Here is a 14383-nt window from a genome sequence, read left to right on the forward strand (position 1 = left end):
AAACAAAAATAAACCGTTCCTCCCGCTATTCGTCCCGCATTGTTGTTATTAGCTGTTATCGCGTTGTCGATCGTGATTCGAGTACGACAGTTTTCGCGCGGCCCTCTAACGCGAATCGTAACAACGTTTCGAGCGTTAATTAATGTTTCTCGGTGGTTCGCGGAACCGCTCGCGGTAACCCGATAAATTAATAGCGGTCGATGGTTGGCAATTTGCGTCGATAGCAATATTTATCGCGCGGCGAGATCGATCGGGCCGATAACGGTGAAAGATCTCGTCCCACCGAACGCGGGACCGTGATCTAAGAACGTGGCAACCCGGCTCCGATTCGAACACCCGTTTATCGCGGATATTGGATCGTGCCGGCCGATGTAGGCTCGATCGTCCGTGTCGAAATTAATTTTCCAGGGCTTAACCTCGGCTGTTCGTTGTTTGCCGCCGGTGAATCGGTAGTAGAGCCCGATGCCGGCCGAGATCGACAGCATTACACCGATGACAAGATAATCCGGCCATTGCAGCGTCGATGCGCTATTACCCTTGGTCTGCGCCTGCGAACGAATCCCCTTTTCTGATACCTCTTCGTGTAAATTGCCGGTTACCCGATCGCTCGACTCCCGGCCCCGACCGAAAACGAACCGTTAACACGCTCGCGTCGTTTCGCGTCCCGTCCTCTTATCCAATATTCCGTTTCTCGATGAAAAAATGTTCGGATACAACCACTTGGACCGGTGCAACCCTTAAGAAATCGAGACACGGGGGAGGGGGTGGTTACCGACTTTGATATTTTTCGTCGTTCGTCGCCATGCCCCTTGCCTTTCTCTCGTGTTCGAAATATTCCATTGTTCCAATAAAGAATATTCTTCGTCCACGACGAGACACCGTCGATGAGATCCCAGTGGCGAAAACACGGTACACGATCGTCCACGTGAACGAAAGTGACTCGAATACGCGGATCAATTACGAATCGAAGGAACCGCGGCGGGTATCGAAACGGAAGAATTCGAGGCGTTGAACCGAGCGAACGGAATCGGTGAATCGAAATCCAACGGAGCATCGTTCGAGATTTATTTAGAAACCCTCGAGAGTACTCGAGTGGTAGAACGAACTGGTTCTTATCGCGACCGGTACTTGACCCGAAAAAAAAAAATAGACGGTCCAAGTGAATTACGACCGTACTCGCGTTCACCACCGGATCAACGCGTCGAGAAACCTACGTAAGAGGTAACATCGATACAAACAATAACCGTTCCTCGATACAGATCCGAGTTTCCCTTCGTTTGGAGCGCAACGAACGAGCGAGGGATCGCTTCGAGCGAATCGACGCCGTAAACGATCGAGAGGCGCGAGTTTTTTTTTTTTTTTTTTAAAGGAAAGCGCATCTCGTTTCGTAGAGGTTTCCCGTCGGTCGGGGAGGGGTTCGAAACGCTTTCACGCGGCGATCGAGCGTTCAGTTTATCACGAAAGTTCTATTTCTGACCGCAAAATACGCCGAGAGGAAAGCGTACACCGTCAAGCGTTTTCCGTTTTGTTTATACGTGTTTATGGAAAGAGCACTCACGTCCATTTTGCCGGATCCACTCGTACGTACGATACCATCAACCGGTGATGCACGAGAAATTCGATATCGCGAACTCGTTTCTTCGTGAATGGCCCGGCGTCGACCTGGCTGCGGGTGCTTGCGAACGTAACACGGAACAGGGAAGAAAACGAAGTCCACGGCTCGGTGTCGCGGAGAAAAGGCGGGCAAACGTTCGCGAAACGAACGATCCTTCGTGAACTGCGCCGTTGCCTGCGTGTTTCGCGGCCGAGTGTCGTCGTTTCGACGCGCGGCACAAAGAGGCGAAGGAAAAAGGAAAAAAAAAAAGAAAAAGAAAAAGAAAAACATACGCTTCGTTACATAAAGGTTGGCTCAGCATCTTTGCCGTCGCAGACACGCGAAGCTCGGTTATTCCGGCGAACGCGTGCAAACGACAGAAAATACGGGAATACTCGGGTAATCAACTGGAAACGTCGTAGAGACGAAAATAATGTCGAAGATGGAGGACTGAAAAAAGTCTTAAAGGTTCCTTTCTCGAGGTTCGTATTTAAGTTGCGTAAGTGACTCTCGAGTTTTCCGACGAAAAACAAATTTCTTCGCGTTTTTCTCCAAATTGGACGACAATCGGTTCCGAGACGGTATTTCAAGGGTTTCGAAACGTTTGATATTTTTTTTATTTATTGTTTTTATCGCAAGTATTCGGTCCGTAAATGTACCGAGAAAATATTTTGCAAATGTTTTACGGTTTTATATATTTTTAACGAGATATTTTCTAATACAACGCGTCACACACTGGAGCTATTTATACACAACTGAAAGAAAGTAGATAACGCTTGAACCTCGTTTTAGGTTCGGGGTGGATCGGTTTCGTTCGATAAAACGAATTATTTGTTTCAATATCTGTTACGTACGATTTTTGTACACGAAATACCCTTCGAAAGGTTTCTAATTTAAAAAAATTAAATCTTATTTCGTATCTTCCTCGCGTGCAGAAAACAGTTTTCCTCTTCCTTTCGAGTTGCAAGTCACCTGTGTCACTTCCGTTAGCGACTTCCTCGATACTAGTTGTCTCTCTCTCTCTCTGTAATTCTTTCATCGAAGAAATCGATGGCCTTGTTCGAACGAAATCCGTTATCGAAACTTTTTCTTTTTACCTCGATTCCTTGTAAATTTCACCGACGAAAACGTGCTTTAAAATACCCCGTTGAATCTCTCTCGCTCTCCACTTACATATTTCGAATACTCCCAACAATGTTAAACGAAAATCGTGCAATTCCATTACCGTGGAAATAGAGAGTACGTCACGCGAATACAAAAATACCTATCGCGTTAATTTATCGCGCAACCCTAAATACCTAGCCACACGAAAGGACGAACGAAAGTCTCGAGCAAGAAGAGTCGACGATTCCATCTCGAAGGATGAACCTGCTCGGGGACACGCGAACGAAAAATCGATCTCGTAATTTAATAACTGTTTAATCGCGTAAAGTCGAGAACGTTCGGTAGTATTGCGAAAGAACCAGTTCGGTTTCCATCGAACCGCCCGCGTACCAACGAGAAATTAAGCGTCACGAATAATTAATCACGGAAAGGTTAACGAATTCGGGATAAAGGAGAGAGATTTTTGTCCGTTCGGGGGACCTCCTGTCGCCAGACGAAATAACGAGATCGAAAAAGCAGCGTGGCGGGAATACTCGGGTCCCCCTGGTCGAGGTAGAAATCAGTCGCGAAGTGCTATCGACCACGAGTCGCCTTTGAAGTCTCGTAATTGGAAGCCAATGAACGCGAAGCCACGGGAAGAAGTGGCTCGGCGAAGAAAGCGAGGGAAAATCGGAAACGTTGGAGATTTTTCGTGCGATCGTGTTCGTTGGTTCGTTCGGTGTCGACGCGGTTGCTACGCCATTGTAGCTCCGTTGGTGCATAACAATTATCCGCGAGACGGTAGCTTCTGGTCGTAATGTAATTTCCTAGCATTATCGGGCACAATCGTGGGGTCATTGGGTATTGTTCCGAGAAGGGAGGGGACCGCTGGAATCTACCAACGGTGGGAATTCCACGATCCACGGCTGGTATCGATCTTTATCGTCGGTTGCGCAAAGGTGGATCGAGATAGGACGAAAAACGGACGCGTAAAGCTCGATTCACGCCGACGATCGAGGGATGCGCAACGATGCAAGGCCTCGTGCGACGATCGTGCCACGTTCTCGCTCACGAAACGTATATTACCGAAAGAAAGATCGAGAGATCGTTCACGGATTAAGGGGAAACTGGTAGCACGAGTACGGCAACCGTGGACAATGTCCGGTCATTTTTACACTCTTCTAGGCCTGTACGAAGCCCGATCGAAACGTTCGACTCGATACTCTTAATGATTCTTTCTGGGATCGGCTACGGTTCGAATCTTCTTTCGAAAATGAAAGAATCGATTCCATCGAGGATCGAACAACGAGAACGTCGAACGTGGACAAGGTGGGAAAAAATAAAACTCGAGAAGTGATGTTCCAGGAGGGGAAACGAGAAGAGAAATTATCAAAGTTGTTTCGTCGATTCGTCACCGGACACAAAGCTCTCTTATCGAGAGCGATTCAACGAATCGGGACAGCGGATTTCACCAGACTCGTTCCATCGAGGGGAAAATGAACAAAATTATCGTTATTACCGTACGAGAACGCATAGGTAAGCGCCCGAGGAATGCACGATTCATCGAACGCGCATCTCGGTTGAAGTAACGTTCTCGTTTCTCGGTGGATATCGAGGTATCGTCGAAACGTTAACGAGAATCGAGCGTGAAAGCCGCGTTTACGTTGATCATCGATCGTCGCGGGTTCCACTGAAATTTAAACGCTAATATTCTCTTTCTCCTTGACACTAAGAACCCGTGGATCCGTTTAACGCGCGTAGATTGCTCGGCGCGCTTCACGATTTGCCGAGTTAAATTTATTTCCTCCGGCGTAATTGCACGATGCCTCCGTACCGGAGGTTAATAGAGATCCCCGTTGAGCGTCGTCCAATTTTCGACATTGTTACTTGACCGTTGACTGGCTCGTTTTACGCCGATGCTATTGCCAACGGAGAATAAAGACGACGGACGGCGAAAGAGGAGAAAAGGAGGAGCCCCGTAAGTGGCGAATTCCCGTCATTAAGTCGTTAGTCGGACGCAGAACGACAGCAGGCCAACAGTCGGTTAACTGGCTGCTGAACTTGATCGACCAATCGTTGACCCGCGCGCTCGATCGACACATTTACCATGTGTTACGTGCTTTCAACCCTGCTCGGTTTCCACCCCGATGGATCGGGAACGTTTCGCCGCGAGTAGCCTGGACCGTGACGCGTCAATTTTCATCGACTTTTCGAACAACTCGACACACCGGATAAAACAGAGGAACGGTGAGATGGCCGTTTTCGATTGTTCTCCGAATACGAGATCCGTTCCGACGAACGATTCGACGAAATGCACCGCGCGGTGCACACGAGGTACGCGTGCCTCGTACGATATTTAGAAATCGATGAACTTTTTATTTTTTTTTCAAAAAAAAAAAGTAGAAAAGAGTCGAAGTCTCGAATCGATAAAAACGTAGTTACTACCGCAGAGTACTCTTAAAAAAAAAAATAAAAAAATACCCGATTTCTCGATCGTGACGCAAATACGAGAAATGAATATTTTATCGTCGCGTGCGCTGCTTGAAAAAGTCTGCTCCTCGACGCGCCTTTTTCTTTTTCTTTTTTTTTTTCTTTCTTTTTTCAATTCCGCGAGCTTCGAGTCGGGAACTGGGACGAAAGAATTACTTTCCTCGTGGATCAAGATCAAAAGGAAAATCTTCGGAGCTATATTAAGAAAAACTTTCCTCATTAGATATAAAAGTTACGACATTCTCTCGAAGTCTCTTACTAACTAAGATCGGTCACGTGTCGTCCCCGTTCTTCGTGTTCTTGCGATAAGGCGCAGCGAACCGTAACGGTGATGTATTATTGCGAAAGTTGCGGATTTTCATAAAATATGAAATACGAAACGAACTCACCAACCACGTGAACATTTTTCTTTTATCGCGCACTTACGCTTCGACGTTGCGAATAACGTTGATAAAATGAAAAGTTTTCCACGATTTCCGTACGTTCCCCAGATAACCGTTACCACGCGAAAGCGTTCGTTATCCGGGACGACACCGGTGTCTTTGTAAATTTTCTCTCGGTATAACAATATTTCGATACTTTCCTCAGCGATCATAGTTCCTTGACCTTTCGTTCACGAAGAGGGCTCCTTGAAACTAAAAAGATTGTCGTAAAGTTCCAATTATAATATGTATTTTATTATAATATCCACGGATCTCGCGTATCCAGTAGTATAGTTTTTGTAGATACGTGAATACAAAGTACGAACAAACAAGTATACAGTAATATGCTTTGACGCGAACGACGACAGTGTCGTGTGGTCCTCGTGACTCTCGACTTGGAAACTGACGAGAAAAAAACCCAAAAGAAAAATAGTCCTTAAAATTGACATTGACCGTTCGCTAACGACATCTGCCACTCTTAGAAACATTGTTGCATTTATTCCAAAAAAATTGATTCGATTTCAAGCGTGTTCCGTAGCACGATTAAAATCAATCGATCGTTGAAGATTGTCGAGCGTATCGTTTAGCCGCGGCTCTCCACCGTTGCTCTGTTTCCCGTCTTTTCGGGTAATCGAGTTCGACTACGGTCGAACCGATGGTAGCAACCGTTCCCAAATATTAGATTTTGTAACAAAACCGTATCCCAGAGAGAAGGAAGATTTCGTTGCAATACCGTTCGTTCGATTCTCGGAGGAATTCTTTCGGTAGGGAAGAAAACGTTTCCAGTCCCTTGAATTTGTGATTTTAAGACGTCCCTCGGAGCGAGCGATTCGTTTCGTTCCTTTTCCATCGTTCGCCACGGGATGGAGGGATGGAGGGAGGGGGGTAGAAAGCAGCGTTTCCATCGGGTCGAAAATAAATCTTGGAATCGTGAATTCCTGGATTCTTCTGGCAAGAGTCGCGTTGCACTCCGTGAGTCTCGCTCTCCAGATTCCCCTGTTTAGATAATCACGGTGTCGTGTTTTCACTCGCGGCCGCTTCCCCTTTTAGTTAGTTAGACGGAAGAAGGTGAGACACACTCCTAGATTGAAGATCAGACGTGCTTTTGCTTAAAGCACGCGCTCCTCGCGAACGTAAGAAGACGCTCGTTATTATAGTTGGATACTCGAAGTTAAGACGTCTTGAGGGGGTTACACTCTTTCCGGACACACCTCGCGCATGGTAATTTCGGGCTCTCGCGGGAATTACGCTCGGTGTTCCGCGAGCAAACGGCGCGGCTTTCCGTCTTTAACGAATACCCGTTCGTGGACCGTTTACCGGGCGTTACCGGTGACGATGGTACCTTTCGGAAGAGATCTACGCGAGAAAAGAAAGGAAAAAGAATGCGGAGTGAAATTTTGTTCGCGAGAGGCACTGTCTTGGAGAAAATCCCATTCGACGTTTACTTTTCCGTTCGACGCGACTCTCGGTCGAACCGTTTCTCGATTTCGACTATCGGTCTCCACGAGTCCGACTCGGTAAATAAATCTCGATGCGGACGATTCGAATTCTCGTGGAATTCTCTTCTCGACCGTTCCACGATCGAGAATTACACCGTGAGGAAGGAACGCGTGAAAATCTAGAAGAAAAGATCGCGAAAAGCGCGTTACACGATCCGCGAAGAAACACGAGGAACGTATCTTCGCGACATCGTGTTGGTACGTGGACGCGGTTCAGCGTATACCGCACGATAATGGGATGCATCCTTATCGTATACGGAGAGTGCAAGGACTTATGTTTCTCGACGCTATTTGTAAACGAGCTACGGTCCGTATCGAGATCCGCTCGACCACGACAAAGTTGAACGAGCGCGTACCGGGACGGGAACGCTTACACCGAGTCGATTTTCTCGAAAAAGGGGGACCTCGCGCGAACAAACTCTATTACCACGTTTTTCGCTTACTTTGTGTTTCTTTTCTTTTTTTTTTTCTTTCCCGCGTACAACCTGTTACCGCGAGGTTTCCGTTGTACAACGTTCGGTAACAGAACTTTCGACCGGTCGATTATCGCTCTCACGGTGCGGGACGAGATTCAACGAAAGAAGACCGATCGACGCTTTCTCGAGCGAGCGCGGTATTTACACTGCTCGAAACTTTATTCGCGTTCTTATCGGGGTCGTTTGCACCACGGGGATCGAAACGCGAAAGCACGTATTTGTCTCGCTCGATAGAACGGTATAAAAGCGTATCTCGACTCGCGTTTCGAGTTCTTCTTTTTCTTTTTTTTTTTTTTTTAACGCGTCGCTCTTTACGGTCGAAACGTTGAGAAAATAGCCGAGCCGTGCCACTCGGAGCGACACTTTACAATGCAACGCATTTTTGCGTCACCGAGGTAGCGCGATAATTCCCAAGGTCTCTCACTCTCGCGCGTATACAAACCGCGAACATTTTCGCAGAGCTCCGAACGGTTGGAAATTTTCGAAAATCCGTTCTCTTCGCGGTTATCGACGATATCCTCGGCGTGAAACGGGACGCGGAATCATCGAGGAATCTTCGTTATCGTTCGAGAGAAGCATCGACGAGTCGACGATCCGATAACGAGTCGGTTCGCGTGCTGCTCGATCGAGAGTCCCTATAATTAATTAACGTCGAAACCGGGGAGGCCTTGTTTCACGGTTACGGTGTTTTGGCCGTTCTGTACGTCGGTTTCGCGGCCTTAATTAATTCGACGCGTTCAATTTGCCCGTCTCTGCTCGTCGTCGATCGTCGTTCGACGGACCCCTATTAAACTCGCGACGATTTCGAGCCCGCCGTTATGACTCGCGGCAATTAACGTTAATTAAGTATTCGAAAGACGACACCGCGACGACGCGAAACGAATTCTCGATCGAGTATCGTTCCGTGGGTTATTCCCGCACCGTTTTCAAGGAGTTCTCTCGACGCGTATCGAGTCGTTTCTAGCTCGATGAAACGCACGCGTAGATCGGTGACGCGGACAAATTGCATCGATCGCACCTTTTCGCGGATAAAAATGACGATCGCCGCGAGAAGATCGAGAAAACGATCCCTCGATCCTTGAGGGACAAGATTCCGTTTAATGCACTCGATTCGGGAGACCTAGAACGGAACATCTGAGCGTAACTTCTCTATTTTCGGAGACAACGAAAGACGTTTCGAGCAGAAATTCGTTCGGAGGGGAACAGTGGTGACGTTTGATTCTAACCAAGTAAACGTGCAATCGGACGAGCGCCTTTCGAAGCGGAGCAGTCACGAATTGTAAGAGTCGGCCAGTAGAAACAAACTGTGCGACGTTCGACGTATACAAACCGGTAAAAGGAAAGAATCCAAGATTTCAAGGGTTTGCGATACTTGTTAAAAGAAACAAACGTTCGATCGATGTGGGTCCTACTTTTCACGCTCTCGGTGCAAAATTCACTTTTATTTACGAACATTCTTCCAGAAAATGGCTGTTCGCGCGTATCTAGAGTTTTAGAGTCTCTTTTCTGTACTTCCTTCGATCGTATTAAAATTAACGTAATTGAATTTCTTTAAGTACACGCTCAGTGCGTAGAATACGTACAACTTTCACGATACTCGTAATAGCGTACTGTCCGGCTGAGTTTATAATTGTTTTCAATCGCGAATCTGTGGCGCGTCGTTTCGTTGCTTCAATTTGTTCAAAATTTCCCCATTGGTGCAACACGTGGCGCGGGAACTCCCGTGAGAATATAAAGAAAGAAGAGTCCTGCCAGTTACGTTTCTCGATAAAAAATACAAGAAAGCCGGTGTCGCGAAAAGTTCCCTAAATCGGTACTACGAGGAACTGGAAAAATATCGTCTGACGGAAATCGCGAATCCTATTGGGTCGAACGTTCCAATCGTAGAAACTGTTCGACGTTTTCCACGTTCCCTTTACACGCACGGTACCACTACGCGGAGATCATAAATTGTCGACGAATCGAATTAGTATCGAATGTACAAGTCTGTCGCGTGACAAATGTCGCGAAGGAGAGCCATCGAAACAGAGCGAGACGAAGCGATAACGAGCGATGCCTGAAACGCATTGGCGTAGACACAGATGCAGAATATTAACCATCGATTGAACAAAAAGAATTTCCCTATCTTTCGTAACATCGGGTTGTTCGGAAAGTAATTTCGTTTTTTTTTTGGTGAAAATAAAACAAGATTCTTTCAGAGCGTATAAACATTTTATTAAATTGTACATTCTCCATTTTGGAAAAGAAACGATTTTCCGAACAACGTAAAGGGCATACCGATAAATTCCGCGTAATAACTATCACTCTCGAGAACGAGTATCACGATCGAGTAAAATCTCCTTCGTTTGCCTCGGAACAGATCGTTCCGTCTAAATTTTTACCAACTGTCTGTCCAATGTATTCGTCGCTCGTTTATTTGTATAATTGTTCCATCCGCTGTTACGATCTACCTAGAACTGGCTCTTAGTCCACACGATGCATCGTTCTTTCACCGTGGGCCTCACCGCGACAATTACCAGATGCCCCTTTGATACGCTCCCTGACGAAGGCTCCGCGTTCTAGACCCATATACACAAAGAACGCTCTATCTACGCGAGAAAGAGACATCGATCGAGATATGTGTACGAGAAACTTCGATCTCCTTAGGGGTGGTAAAAAATCCAACGAATTCTTTTCTTTCGCGATAAGTCGAAAGATTTTTATAAAAGAGGCTCTCGAATGGAAACTGTGACGCAACGACGTCAAGAGTACACAATTTTGAGCGGTAGGGATTCGTTTTCGAAGCTCGAACCCCGCCGAGGACGCAGCTACGGATAAAATTTACGGATCGGTCCGATATTAAAAAATTGCGGCAATACGTCGTCGGCGTGGTGCAAACGCGGTTAACGAAGTGTGGCAATCGGCGATTTTTCGGTGCACGACACCGGCAAAACGCGGTACGAAACGCCCGCGAACCATTCCGATCCAGCGATCCAGAGATAAGGCTCACAATGGCTTAACTACCGCTCCGCATGAGAAACGACCTTGCGTAATTCGATCATTTGCATCGATGATGCATCGTCGTGAATGGATCCGTATCGCGATTCGAATACGCGCTATCGCGGATAGGCATTGCCGATAATTATGCGTTCCGCGAAGCGATCGTTAACGAGATACCGTGCACCGGGAGTGCACGCTCGTTACGATATCGGATTCGAGGCGGTGGCCGTGCACGCGCGTCGCGTCACGCCGAATACAATAACAACATTTCCATCCGCGTTAATAACGACGAGAAATGATCGAAAGTACGCGTGTACAACGTTTTCACTGGTTCGCGTACGGACACACGGATATCGCGTGGTAGGGAATCGCCATTAAACGGAGTGCGCTCGTAATGGAACGCCGGGAGTAGTAGCAGCGTCGTCGAGTTTAATGGCATACCTAATATCAACAGTTGCTGCCTTCCGTGGCAGCAGAGGCGTTTCGTTGCGTTCGAAAAACAGCCTCCGGGACGCGTTTATCGAGATTTGCAACTAAATAGCTCGGATAAGGTTTCCACGGACACGTTCGAACGCTTCACGGAGAGTTCGCGAGCCTTTGAACGCGTCTTTCGATTCGTTGAAGACGCGAAAGGAGAATAGGAACGGACGGGGAAACCTTCTCGCGCGCAGAACCAGTCGAGACGCTAATTTCGTTAGCAAAGACACGGTTGCGTTTGCTCCGCTCGAACCGTACGACAGATGTTTCCCTCGCGCGTTCCTCACCGTTGTAACATTTAGAAAATAGCTACATTTACGTCCGTTCCTTTTAAAGCGTCGGTAATCTCGACGGTTACCGACTCTCGCGTTCGCGTTCACGATCTTATTGTATGCAAAAGACAATTGACGTATCGAACCGAGCGATCGAGAGATCGGCAATAGCGATGGGATCGAGTCTGTCGCAAGTGGTATCGAAACACGGTGGCTGACGCGTGTTAGGATCGGTTACCGGTACCGCGAGTTGCGCGCGCAAATGCACGACATTTAGACGTAGATATCCGTACGTTACAAAATACTCGTACACTCGGCGGGGGTCATTCGTGCCGCGCGGTGTCAATGTATTCCGCATAGTTTATTTCGTACGTTATTCCGATGTATTAAATATGTGGAATATTTCTTCGCGCGTGTCCGTTTAACCTTCGAACGTTCTTCGAGCGTACGCGCAGTCTCCGAGGCGAGTACGTTCCCAACGCGCGGTACTCGGCTTTCCAACTTTGCGATACGAGGGGACGATCGCGGAAATACCATTCGTTCGCATCCATTACGATGGATTTAACTACGGAAAAACGATACGAGGAACGGTAGAATAATAATACCATTCTCCTGTCCGAGGTTCGCGCAAAGTACAACTCGGTTCGCACCGACGCTTGCTTGCTTCTACGCGAGGATACGGCTCGCGATATTCGTCGCGTCCTCGAACCGCCAGATGGCGCTGCAATGAAGTCTCCCCCCGCGGCTGCGCAGAAACGTCGTTCCGTTAATGGCGCGATTAGAAGCTTCCGAAATATCTAACCCGGTCGCGAGTAATCTATGCGCGACGTGTCGTCGCGCGAATCGTTATGAAATATTAATGCTCGCTCGACGACAACCGTCGCGACATTTGAAGTTTAAAATAGGATTCCAGTCCAAGGATTAGACCAGCCGCTTATTAAATATGTATCGTTGCGTTCTAAGAACGAATTCCGATAGACGGAACCCGTGTACAACGAGTCGCGCGAATCGCCACGAGATACCAATGCTCTGTAAATAGCTCCGCGACATACCGGGCTTATAATGGGACATTAATCCAACGAACGGATTATCGTTGCACCTCGAGACCGAATTCCGATACGAATTTCGCGTTAAGCGCGAACGGTGGTTCGACGTCGGATACGCGCGTAACGCGTACACGTCGATTTCCAACGAAATCGAAATTTATTCTCACCGGGTACAACGACGCAGTAATTCGATAAAGAAATACTTTGTTCCACGCGACCGATAAAATCACAGATCTACGATAGCCGATAGATCGTTGTCCGGTGTCGAACGATTCAATGGAGAACCTTTTACCCGGAACTCGATCACCGACGAGTTTACACTTGTACGTCGACGTCGTAACTCGCAAAGCTTCGGAACGCGTTAACTCGATCGATATACACCGCCGCGTATCGGAATCGATTCCGTCTCTAATTGGCAATCGAGATCGACAATTACATCCAATTTCTTCGTGCGCGATCTCCTCGCCACCTTGCCGACGTACCCGATCGAGAGGATCGAGACCGTGCGCGCCCGTCTACGGTCGTTAATTCCTGTTAAATTGCCATTGATGCGAAAAACAAGAGGCTGGGGCTCGCGTGTACCAAGCCACCGGAGTCATTGGACAACGAGCCGCCTCGGTGATGCAACGAACGTCGGATTGATGTATAACGCGCATAACGAGGCGTGTCCTGAAAGTATGTAATCGACGGTAGAGAGAATTTGCCGGAGGATTAATGCCCTTTCAGCCGCCAACCAGAAGGTGCTTCGTCTTCCTAGTCTCCTCATGTTTCATAATCGGCCGGGAGCCAGCCCGTGGCTGACCGCGCGCAGCATTTATTTCGCAAATCGGCTCCAAGGAATCGACGAAACGCCACGCGAATCGCGTAATGCGCGCCGATCGGGATTTACGATCGTTGGAACGGCCACGTACTACCGACTTTACGTCGTGGGACAGTTCAGTCGATGGAGTACGAGTCAGAAGTATCTGTACTCGTTTTGCTACTCAAAACGGAACAGTACGAATCCACGAGTACTGTGGATTGAGAAAAAATGCTAGCGAGTGTTTACACGCCTACAACGATCCACGGTATACCAGCTCCCCTACGTTTTGTAGGTATTGGCCGCTGTCTATCTTCATAGTCCTCGTTTTGCACTCGAACCGGAACAGGACGAATCCACAAGTACTGTCCGTTCCCGAGAAAAAGGCTAGCGAGTGTTTACATGCCTCTCCTACATATCGACGAAACACCACGCGATCGCGTAATGCGCGCCGATCGGGATTTAGGAAACCGTGGACTGGAGCAGAAATGTAAACACTATTGGCCAAGGACTGTGAAGATACACAGCGGCCAATAACGACAAAGCGTGCGACGGTAGGGGAGCTAGTCGACCGTGGACCAGAGCGGGGATGTAAACACACTCGTTGGAGTACTTCGCAGTACTCTATCTGTACGCGGACACGATCGACCAACCAGTCGTGTTGTTTCTGTTCGTAGAGAACAGCGCAATGGCGTTTTTAAATGTACAAAGGTAATAATCTTACCACAGCGGAAGAAGTCGATCGAGCGTTAGTCACTGATATACATACGCAAGATTCGAGCGTTGGATCGAAAAGGGAACACGGATAGTGGTTCGACACGGTTCGATCGCAGATATACGCAACTGGCCCTACAGCTCGAAGGGCGTGGAGCAACGAATCACCGTTTTTTCGCAATTTCGTCCGCGGATTACCGTGGTCCCGTCCAGTTTTCCGCGTCCCACGGTTTTCAGCTCGCGGCACGGTTGAATCGACGACGCGCGGTTGCAGCCTTGCGGGACATGAAATTGCTTTTACTTGTCGGCGACACGCGATGACCTGTTCCCGGGTACCGGCTGGCTAATCTTCCGTTCCTGGCGTAGCGAGCTAATTATCTCCGGCAACGCGTAATATCCCGATGAAAGAACGCTCGTCGGCGAGTCACGTGGCGCTAATAATGCCGGAAACCTGGCACGAAAGAATCGTCGTGGAACGGTTCTCCCGTAGACGTCGCGTGACTCTCGAGATGCGCTCGATCTTTCGTTCGAG

At 48.0% G+C, this 14383-nt stretch overlaps 2 protein-coding genes across 4 annotated transcripts in view; one reads left to right on the forward strand and one right to left on the reverse strand.

Annotated features, from left to right (window-relative positions):
* The window catches only part of By (focal adhesion protein tensin), a 277180-nt gene that overhangs the window by 55349 nt on the left and 207448 nt on the right, over nucleotides 1-14383 (forward strand). The window lies entirely within an intron of this gene.
* LOC143147680 (putative sodium-dependent multivitamin transporter) overlaps nucleotides 1-14383 on the reverse strand; it is a 173788-nt gene that overhangs the window by 6026 nt on the left and 153379 nt on the right. The window contains exons 1-2 of one of the 2 annotated variants that reach the window (XM_076313165.1): nucleotides 1559-1949; nucleotides 417-548 (exon numbers count right to left, since the gene is read on the reverse strand). The exons of the other annotated variant lie outside the window; for it this stretch is intronic. Of the exons in view, the coding sequence (XP_076169280.1) occupies nucleotides 417-548; nucleotides 1559-1885 (459 nt within the window). The 5' untranslated portion in view covers nucleotides 1886-1949. Of the gene's footprint in view, nucleotides 1-416; nucleotides 549-1558; nucleotides 1950-14383 lie in introns of those variants that run through there. 2 annotated transcript variants of the gene reach the window in all.

Source organism: Ptiloglossa arizonensis, chromosome 5 (genome assembly GCF_051014685.1).
Source record: "Ptiloglossa arizonensis isolate GNS036 chromosome 5, iyPtiAriz1_principal, whole genome shotgun sequence".
NCBI lineage: Eukaryota > Metazoa > Arthropoda > Insecta > Hymenoptera > Colletidae > Ptiloglossa > Ptiloglossa arizonensis.